General features: G+C 31.0%; 1 protein-coding gene across 5 annotated transcripts; it reads left to right on the top strand.

Moving 5' to 3' along the window:
* LOC109339405 (ubiquitin-conjugating enzyme E2 28) lies at positions 290–5,325 on the top strand. 5 transcript variants are annotated; one of them, XM_019576845.1, is made up of 5 exons: positions 290–361; positions 555–626; positions 1,495–1,622; positions 4,109–4,213; positions 4,973–5,325. In XM_019576845.1, the coding sequence occupies exons 2-5, from the start codon at positions 557–559 to the stop codon at positions 5,114–5,116; spliced, it is 447 nt and encodes a 148-aa protein (XP_019432390.1). In that variant the 5' UTR covers positions 290–361; positions 555–556; the 3' UTR covers positions 5,117–5,325. The 5 variants fall into 5 exon arrangements, with proteins under 5 accessions (XP_019432390.1, XP_019432381.1, XP_019432406.1 ...); XM_019576836.1 differs by having other exon boundaries at positions 297–391; positions 556–626; XM_019576861.1 differs by having other exon boundaries at positions 337–357.

Genomic DNA, 10,763 nt, shown 5'->3' with positions numbered 1-10,763 from the left:
ATCATTCACCATTGATTTATTATCCAATATTGATTCTCAAATAAAAGTATTACAAATTAATGGTGGATGATATGCTGACACATCCTTTAATTACCCCTTTTTGCATTCCCACGTATTTTATTTACTATGTCATTATGACAACACTTACTTAGTCTAAATATGTCAGCATTCTCTGTATCCCATTAAAAAAACAACAGCAACGCGTTTATTCGAAGCTATCCTCCAATACAACAATAATTCTAAGTCCATTATTATTAGGTTAAATCACATAGCCATAATACTTTATGCTATTTTCAAATACTAATTAATAATCTGAAATTTGTAGAATATATCTCTTAAATTCACATTCTCATACTTGTCTGTAATTATTCGACTTTAAATTAAATCCTTGGTTAGTTCTTCTACTTGTACGGTTCTGAGTTCTAACCCCTGGTCGGTGCTCTCAATCTCTCGCTTTCTCTGTTCATCTCTTTTCAATTCTGTTTATTCATCTCTGATTATCTTCGTTTCTGGTTTTTGAGTTTTTTATTTTATTTTATTTTTTAAATGTTTAGGTATGGCGTCGAAACGCATCTTGAAGGAGCTGAAGGATTTGCAGAAAGACCCTCCCACATCATGCAGTGCAGGTTAGGATCCTTTTTCCACTGTCCTTTCTGGAATAGGAATAAGGCTCATAATGAAAGATTTTTTGGTTCTTGATTTTATGATTTTTTTTTTGTTGCGATTTCGGGTGTATGTGGCTTTATGTAAAACTTTATATTATTTCTGTTATCTTTGGTTTATTGTCTATGTTTTTTAGTTCAACTAAGTGCAAATAAGCGCCATTAGTGTCGTGTTTGTGTCAAACGCGTACCTGTGTTCTACAGTTGTAAACACAGCTTCTGTATTTCACAACATTTTATATTTACTTTTTGAATTGTGTTTTCACTATGGACTGAAATATCACAAAAAGTTGATCAAATTAGCATTTTCTTATGTTTATGTTTATAACTCATGCTAGCTTAAGAATATTATTCATTTCTTCTAATGTGGGATTTGTGCTTTTATGTTAATTTATATCTATATCGTAGCTGCTTTGTGTCCTATGATTTCTACAATTTGTCATATCCCCGTATCCATGTTGTGTTGTATCCATGTCCTGGTGCTTCCTTGGCTGTGTTCCCCCCTTTAGCTTTTTTCGGGTCTTGCCACATGTATTTGTCATGGAAGGCAATTCTTTCCCGTCTGTGAACATCCACATTATACTGTGGATCTAGCACTCCCAGTGTGGTTTTTCCCATTTAGCTGTTAGATTCAAGTTTGAGAGCTAATTGGACAAAACAACATATAACATGCTTTGATCCACACGTCTGTGTATGCGAGTCTGCATTTTTATTAACTTGGAAAAGTATAACTCAATGAGAGGAATTTTATGGTATCACTCACCATAGGTACGGTACCTATTAGGGTCTTCTTTTTTCATTGGACTTTGAAAAAAATTATTGTTTTCATCAGGTCCGGTGGCTGAGGACATGTTTCACTGGCAAGCAACAATCATGGGACCTGCGGATAGCCCCTACTCAGGTGGTGTTTTCCTGGTCTCAATTCATTTTCCTCCTGACTATCCCTTCAAGCCACCAAAGGTATTATATCTTTCTTTGCCTTTTACCCCCCACTGACATTCATTGCTTGTATGTTGTGTCTTCTGATGTTGCAATTATTTTAATCATATTGAAATGAAATAAGTTTACAGCTTCTCATTCTGCATGTTCTCCTTGATGTTGTCTCTATGGGATCTGAAACTACTTTTTTGGTGCATTTTGTTTCAAAGATGTATGTGTGAATTTATTGGTCAGCCTCTTCAAAGTGCAGGTTCAAGCTAGATCTGTCACAACCAGTTTCTATAGAATTGATCTATAAAGATTGCATGAATTAGACTCATTGTCCAAGCTAGACATGGCAGTGGATGTGGTATTTTATGATGTGCAATATACCTGAGAGGAAAATATGTTGTGTTTTAAAATTAAAATAATAGTTTTAGGACTGTGAACTCCATGGTACTGAGGTGGTGAAAGATTTATAAATTAACATAGTAAAAATCATTTACGTAGAACTACTGAGTTTGACTTGTAGCTTCTCTTACAATCTAGATATGGGTATTTTCTAATACTTGATGTGGTTGTCTAGAAATCATCATAGTAAGTTAGTGATTTAACCTGTTGGGCAAGCAGGTCATTTGTCATCATGGTTATGGAAGGTGCCATTAATTTTAAGGCTTACTCCTGGTTAATAAGTTATAATGTTGTAAAAGGGCATAGGAAGACCCATCAAACAAATCATATGCATATGTGCACTATAGGTAGCCTTACCTCTAATATTGTGGTTCTGGAATAGGAATTTTCAGTAGAAACTGTTTTTTCTTGCTTTCTCATGTCATGTGGCATGCTATGAATCCCATATACTTCAAAAATGGGAAAGTATCAGTGCTGAACCATATCCGCCACCGATATAAGTGTATGAATGTACGATATGCCCTGATACATATCCTAAAATATTTAAAAATTATAACCTTTAACCAATATGTTCTGGATACAGCAAGATATTGCTTCAATATAGATGAGATATGGTCTAGATACTTTTTTAATGTGTATTAAAATTTTTAACAACCTTTTTAATTTAACCAGCATTCTTTCTTAATGCTTTTCTAAGTACCTTTTTTATTAAAATACCTGGTTTTGAATATCTTTCAAGACTTAATACTTGTTTTAGCCGATCCCACCTAGTAGGACTAAGGCTTGGTTGTTGTTTGTGGATTTTCTTTGCACAATTTTTAGTTGCTCCAAAGGGCTTGGAGACTGATTTTGGTAGATTTGAAAAATAAATAGAAACATTTTCGTTGAACTATTGACATGGAGGACTCTTCTCTGTGGAAGAGAGATGCTAATCTAGTACTTCTATGCTATGAAGCACGAATACGGATACATGTGTCAGATATGATACGTATCCGATGTCGACACACATTTTTTTCTAAAATATAGGATACGATACGTTTAGGGATATGCATATAAAATAATAAAACAAACATAAAATACGATAAAATTATAAGTGTAAATCAAAATATCCAAAGTAAAAAATATAATGGAAATTGAAAATCATTGCCTCCAAAACGAATATATCTTATCCTATTTTATTGAAAACGAATCTATCTTATCCTATTTTATTGAAAATGAATCTATATATCGTATATTTTATTGAAAACGAATCCATATATCCTATATTTATTGAAAACGAATCCATATATCCTATATTTTATTGAAAACGAATTTGATACGTGTCTTGATATTTATTTTATTTTATTTTTTTAATTTTTGGATACTCTACGGATACGTATCATTCGCGAATCTGAGTGTATCCGTGACGGATACATGAGGATGTTTGACGAATCCATGCTTCGGAGCTTCTATGTATTTGCTATGAAACATATTACAGGTAGAAAAGTGAGTTCACTACTGGGAAGCATAATGTGAAGTTGGATGGTTGGAACCAAGCTTTTTGCTGTACCTGATACTAACAATTGACCCTCCCTTCAATACTTTTGCTTTCTATTCTCTCAACCATGTGTTTGCTCACAAGAAAATTTGATTAGTAGTACATAGCAGAGATTTTTTGCGGGCTATGTTGTCTGGTCTATTTAGTTCACCCTTTAATGGTGTACAAGTCTTTCTTTGTCGACACCTCTTTTGTTATCCCTAGTGTCCACTTGTGTGCACACCCACCCACTCCCAACTGAGTTAGTTTAAATGAGGGTTGGGAGTTAGTTTAAATGAGGGTTGGAAAGAAAGTTGAAGTAGCTGTTGCAAAATTAGATCTTGGATGTTAGTAGTGACATGGCCTTTGAATTGACCCTATTCCACTTTTAGTGAGATGTAAAAGTTAATGTTTCATGTCTTCCTTGTTAGGTAATTTGATAAACTATGCACCCAACATACTGTTGGACTACCTAATATAATTTCCCCGCTACAAACTACTGCTGTTTTACCGGCTGGTAGTCAAGTTTTAAAATATGTTGAACATGTGTCACCACTGATTAGTTCAGGCTGGTATAATTATTAATATGCTTTAACTGTAGGTTGCATTTAGGACCAAGGTATTCCACCCAAACATCAACAGCAACGGTAGTATATGTCTCGACATTCTCAAGGAGCAATGGAGCCCAGCACTAACCATCTCCAAGGTTTGATTTTCCGTAACTTGTTTATCTTGATATTTAATAGTTTTGCATAAGTTTGGAGTTTGTGTGTCACTTGCTGCTCATAGTTAGATATAATTACTGAGTTACCTGTGTGATATCCTCTCTGTTGCAAAATTAATGCATTTGAGACTACTAGAAACGCATGTGGTTTATTGCCTATTGTTTGTGCCTGCTGAAAAAATGTGTGGTTTATGTTGTGCCTAGTTGTTGGGGGAATTGGAGATTTTATTAGATAGGGTCTTATCTTATTTGTAAAAATTGTTATTGTATTATGCATATATATCTTTGTGTATTTTTTTGTTTCCCATGTTTACCTGTCTATCTAATTTGTTTTGTGGGATTCCTTGAACAAATTTCAGTACGACTTCACTTGAGATCGTAGTGATTCAAGATTTGTTTCATGCTTACTGTTTAGGGGTTTTGAAGCATTTAGAGTCTAGAAATTAGTTCAGGAGAGAAGAATTTCATTGCCGGTTACCTGTTAGATTTCAGCTGGTCAGAAATCTGTTTATGTGATATTACTGGAGCTATAAATTTATGAGATTGTTGTGATATTCTTATGGTGAATGATATAATTTTATGAGATTGTTGTGATTTCTTAGGCTGAATGAGCACACCTTTATGCATGCTAATTGCATTATTTTTATGGAAACCTTAGTTCATAACTTCTCGATATTTTTAAACACGATAAAATTTCTCATCTTTAGGGCACCTATTAACATTCCCTTGTTTTTATTTCAGGTCCTTTTGTCAATTTGCTCCTTGTTGACAGATCCCAATCCTGATGATCCACTTGTGCCTGAAATTGCTCACATGTACAAGACTGACAGGGCCAAGTATGAAGCTACTGCTCGCAGCTGGACACAGAAATATGCCATGGGTTGATATCTTAGCTGTTAAATGAAACAGCAAAATCATAATTTATGTAAAAGAACAACATATTTTGAATGAATCTGGATGCTTTGTTTTTTCTTGTCAGTGGATAACTCAACAATGGTAAAGAAACCGTTTATCATTTGTGGATATTTCTTTGTAAGACAATGTTGATGGAAGAAATTTGATGTTATGCAAACTTTATGCCTTTTGACCTGTTATTCCAAATGAGTGGCAGAGAAATGATGGTTACAAATTAGACAGTAGCTGCTGCTTTTTGATAAACTAGATTTTTCTCTGGTTGGGAGGTAGGGACCAAAAAACTAAAAAATTATATGAAAACCATATTATGATGTGGGAATGGGGTTAGGTAAAACATAATTTGTTGCATAGATTAAGGGAATGATCCTCTTGTAAGAAACTAGTTTGGATAAGAGATAAAAGGGTAGTTCATAGAATGTATGCACCTTTGCTAATATAATTTTATATCCTAGATTTTAACTTGTGATAAGGATACATTATTGTTGTCAATTTCAATCTCTTTGGTTTAACTTTTTTATTTTGCTAAATCTGAGTTCATGCATTGGGTAGACATTTTGTGATCTTGTCCTCTGGTTTATGAAACTTTTTTGGGTACTACCAATGATATCTTTTTATCCTGAGTAATAAACTAATTTATTTTTTTGTGATTGTCTTTCCCAATAATAAGTGTCGCTTGCAATAATCTAATTCTTGACTAGTTATAATGTTTTGGAAGTAGTTTATGAGACATTTATGGTCTATATATTTCTGTCACTGAATTTTAGTTTTTTTAATTATCACTGAATTGGTAGTTAGGCTGGTTTTTATTGTGTTTCAAATGAATGCTATCAAAGTACAAAGACATTGAAAAAGCCCATTGTAGTCTTCCTTCAATATTATTTTGACAGAGAAATCCCAACCACAACCTCATCATGACAACGAGGAATCATATTGTCCATTGGGAAGTGAAAGCTGAAACACTGAACATGTTTCATGTGTGCTTCATACCCAGAAAATGAAAGCCATGTTACTTACTCAGTTTTCTCTTCGATATCCTCACCTCATGTTATTGACAGGGCATGTTCATTTATGATTTTTCCCCATCAGACACTTGTAAAAAATATTAATAACTGAGTGTGAACTTGAGTACCCACTGTAATATTTGACCAATACATCTACCTTATGTTTATATGATTTTGTTAAGAGTTCCATGTTGGGTAACATAGCAAACTGAATGTGATACTTCAGAGTTATGTCATAGGAAGAGCTACCTATAGGTTGTATTAAGGTATATTACCGAATACTGATATGTGAGTGAAGCTGACAAAAGAGAAAGGACTATCATTGGTCAGTGTCGATAGAGTGAAAGACACTGTGGACTCGGCCCTTAAAGGGAATGGTAATGTTAGGAGTCTCATGTTGAGTAATATAATAAACTTAATGTGATATTTAAACTATGAGACTCTCACACCTAATAGACTAGTCTTGGTTCTTCTCATGTGTTTAAATCCAAGAAGCTTGAGGTGATTTTTTTACCTTCTCCACTCCTTTATAGTATATTTTCTGGTAAAATTGAAGGGTAAAACATCATTAAACATGGTTGGAGGTTTTGGTTGACTTTGCAATTTAATAAATGGTCAGGTCTGAAAATTGCATATGCTGGAAAGCACTAATATTGCAGTGTGAGGTCATAAGAAGTAGCTAGAATTGAGGTCAGTGATTAATAAAAACATGGGCATTTAAAGAAAAAGTTAACAAAAAAAGAGTCATGACTTGGTATACAAGCAAAATAAGCAAAGAGAGGGGTCACTCTTGTGCAATGTTTTGTCTCTCCCAACATAGATAACAGCACACGTGTTTGACTACCTAGCATGCTTGTTTTACCTTTGCTTCTTCCTCAAGACAAAACCTAACAAAACTTTTGAGCAATTTTCTAGCAATATTTAAACCTCACGTAGGATGTTAATGTTTCCTTTTTTTAATTTTGGTATATACCCATTTCTCTTTCTGTATATAATTCATAATCATATAGTAAAGTTGTGGAAATAATTTATTTCTTGAACATAGACAACCGTTGTCCAATGTGTCCTTTTCAAGAATATGCTTTCAAAATAATTGGGCTTTCTCAATTTGACAGAAATTAGCATACGCTAGAAAGAACTTTGGTGTGATATTCATAATTAAAATTCGACTTACCACATAGTACAACAATGAAAAATTTTCAAAAGTTTAGACAATGTGTTTTAGTTGAGGAACACAAGTTATTCCAAATCTTGTCTCATACAATATCCTGCTATAATAAAAAATGATATGTCAATTAAAAATTCTAAATTTTCTTACTTCATTATCATTGACCTATGACATGTATGAAATAATATTAGTTTAGGTAGACATGTTTATTACAATAAGGGCATGTAAAATAATCTCATTTGCTCAATATTATTAAGATATACTTATTTTACTAAATACAGTTAACGAGTATGTCATTTGCTTTAAATGGAAAAGTATATAAACCTATCTAAACTTTATGTTTTTTGCAAGTAGATATTATGAATTTTTTTTCTCCTAATTACCCCTTAGACTTTATCATTTGGTGAAATTGGTTCATGTATAAATATATTGTTAAATTAGTCATAGATAACAAGGAAATTCATGTAATACATTACATATCCCCAAAGCATCAAGCTATTTGTTTCCATTTGTTGGATCTGTACAGTCATAATTTCGATATGTTAATTGTGCACAACTCTTTCATGTGTTAATACAATATAAGAATTGCTTGCATATATGGGTTTGGATGTGAATGTAATTATATTTCATTTTTCAAGTTACTATGTTGTGATATATGAAGGTGTTAACTTTAAAAACCATGAACTTTTGAAACAAATGTTATGGCAGTTGTAGCTTTGAATAAGTAAAACAAAATCTGAATCATAGGAACTTGTGTTATCCATCTAATTTGGAGGATAACAAATCTAGTAGCAATGTTGGTTAAACAGTGCAATTTTAGTAATAATAAACCAGTAATAACCTAAAACTTCAATCATGTTTTATCGGTTGGTGCAATGCCACATGTTATCAAGGCTAATGTTCAATTGCTCTCACCCTCATGTATTTAAAAGTAGTATATTGCATGAATTTTCTTATTATTTACGAATAATTTAATAATATATTTATATATGGACTAATTTTACTAAATAATAAAATTAAAAGAATAATTAGAAATAAAAAATAGTTCATTATACCTCTATTTGCAAAAAAAACATAAAGTTCAGAAGAAATTTATGCATTTTTTTTGCGAATGAAAAATAAAGTGCGATTGTTTAAATGTAATAAGTTACTTTTCCGTATTTGAAATATATATAATTTCTTACTTAATCTTATATTCCAAGTCTCCTTCACAATTATGCGGCAAATGTTGCCTCCAAGCAAACGAGTGAAAAATAATGAGAGGTTTTAAAGCTTCTCTATTTTTGTTACGTTGCTGGAAACATATCCAAGCCTAATTGATATTTCAACTTTTTTGTTGCCGATAATTTAGACATTAGCGATGAAGCATTATAAAGTATACACATACAAAACATGTTAAAAAAAATCAATTAAAAGCATGTGAGATTTTTATCTAAAATATTACTAGATGAAGTATAGTAATTAATATTATATTTTGGATTCAATTTTATTATTGTTATTTACATAACAGTAAATAAAAATACTTCATGAGTATTTGGGCCAATGAATATGGTAAAACTTATAATTATTATTCTCTAATAATATTTTGTTAATCATTTAATATTTTCTCAAATGTATGTATAATTGGCCGAACCTGTTAACAAATTTATTATTCCGTAGATAGTTTTATTGCTTTCCCTCTTTTCATTAAAAAATTATATACAAAAGTTGGCACGAGGCATATACCACGTAAGTTTTGTTGTTTTGTAGTAGGTATCCAGCAGAGAGCAGTGGATAAACGCTGCAAAAGAAATGGTACGTACTGAAAAGATATTATGGTACAGCATATGAGAGAAGTTAGAGAAACATTTTTGTATACTCTTTTTTTTTTATTTTTATACTATCATCACGGTTCTTTGAATATTGAACCGCGTTGGTAAAAAAAAGGTAGAAAACCCCTCAACAAATTGAAGGGTATATTGATTGTTAGATGATAAGATAAATGATTGTTTTTAATAGAATAAAAATATTTTTATTTTGCTATTTATTATTATATTCTTATTTTATGAATTCTATTTTTAAATAACAATGGGAATATAGAATAAAAAAAATATAAATGTTTGATTAAGAATATGATAGGTTGTGAGATTCAAATAAGAATAAAATTATGTTTGTCATTATGAGAGAAAAATAGATATTATTCTTATTACATAAAGAGTTATAATAAATTACAAAATAGTGTGTGATATTCAAATAGAATAAAGTTGGTATTTGTTTACGGTAAGTATGAATTGCCAACAGTTGTTTTTATCCCTTTTTACCCTCTTTTAAACAAATTATTCTGGACATATCATCTATTAACACGTTGCAAAAAAATAAATAAATGTAGTTTTTCTTGTCAAAATTATAAAACATATTAAATAATTCTAGAAATAATTTTAACCCGTGAAAATTAAGAATGTATAATTATTCATTCAAAAACTAAGTCTTAGACATTTATGAACTATTTCACTAATGTAATTTGAAGTCACATCCTTGTCAAATATAAGTTGAATCCTTAACAATTATTGATTGTTTGTCTTTCTTCTATGCATGTTCTCTCTAGTGAACCAAGGATAAAGCGAAAAGGTTTGGGTATATTCACAGATAATTTAAGGAGATGAGGTTAAAATGTGCTCCATTAATTTGGGGTGAATACATTCATATTCTTACTTTACTTTAAAATTTACTTTAGAGAATTTTGTAATAAATAATCAAGAAAAGATAAAACTTTTATCCTTTCTTAAAAATAATAGTAATTTGTTGTTTATCTGAAACTATACAATTAAAAAGTGAGTTTTAAGCTATAGAAGTAACATGAAAGGATTAAATGATGAATTCCAAAATAAATAATAACTTAACAAACCTTTTAAAATGACCAACTTAAAAACACATTACATGATTGATCTAACAATTTTGACAAATAAAAAATTGGCTTTTACTAAAGAATACAAGTTTTACTTTTATTCATAAAATATATTGTAGTAATTTTCTTAACAAATATGTAGCAAAACTCAAGAAAAGAAATGAACCAAAAAATGAAAAGTGCACATTCTAGGCTAGATAATAAAGAATGTACCATTAGCTAATAAAAAAATATTAAAGCTCACAAGATGTACCATACTACCATAAATGCCATTATGAAGTTTAGGAAGTATGCATTTATGAGTATCGGACTCTCATATTAAAGAAGGTGATTATATAGTTCAAGAATTTAGGTGACTGAAAAATGAAATAGCTCATTATTGATTACATGATGTCAATTTATATTAAAAAAAACATTAGTCTAGTGATATAAGATCTCATTTAATCTTAGAATGACCAAAATATTAAATATTCGATTTTTAGAAACAATATTTTTTCATAGGGGTAGACATAAACCCTGAAAAGAATAATGTTTTATCTATAGGTTAAGAGATATTTTTGATAA

Source organism: Lupinus angustifolius, chromosome LG02 (assembly GCF_001865875.1).
Source record: "Lupinus angustifolius cultivar Tanjil chromosome LG02, LupAngTanjil_v1.0, whole genome shotgun sequence".
NCBI classification, from domain to species: Eukaryota; Viridiplantae; Streptophyta; class Magnoliopsida; order Fabales; family Fabaceae; genus Lupinus; species Lupinus angustifolius.
The sequence above is the reverse complement of the archived record's forward strand: the minus strand, read 5'-3'. Positions and strand labels throughout refer to the sequence as shown.

Excerpts from the sequence above, each read along its gene's own strand:
- LOC109339405 (XM_019576845.1), top strand. The coding sequence starts at position 557 with ATGGCGTCGAAACGCATCTTGAAGGAGCTGAAGGATTTGCAGAAAGAC. Across the intron at positions 627-1,494 it reads TCCCACATCATGCAGTGCAG|GTCCGGTGGCTGAGGACATG; the intron begins GTTAGGATCCTT and ends TGTTTTCATCAG. Across the intron at positions 4,214-4,972 it reads CAGCACTAACCATCTCCAAG|GTCCTTTTGTCAATTTGCTC; the intron begins GTTTGATTTTCC and ends TTTTTATTTCAG.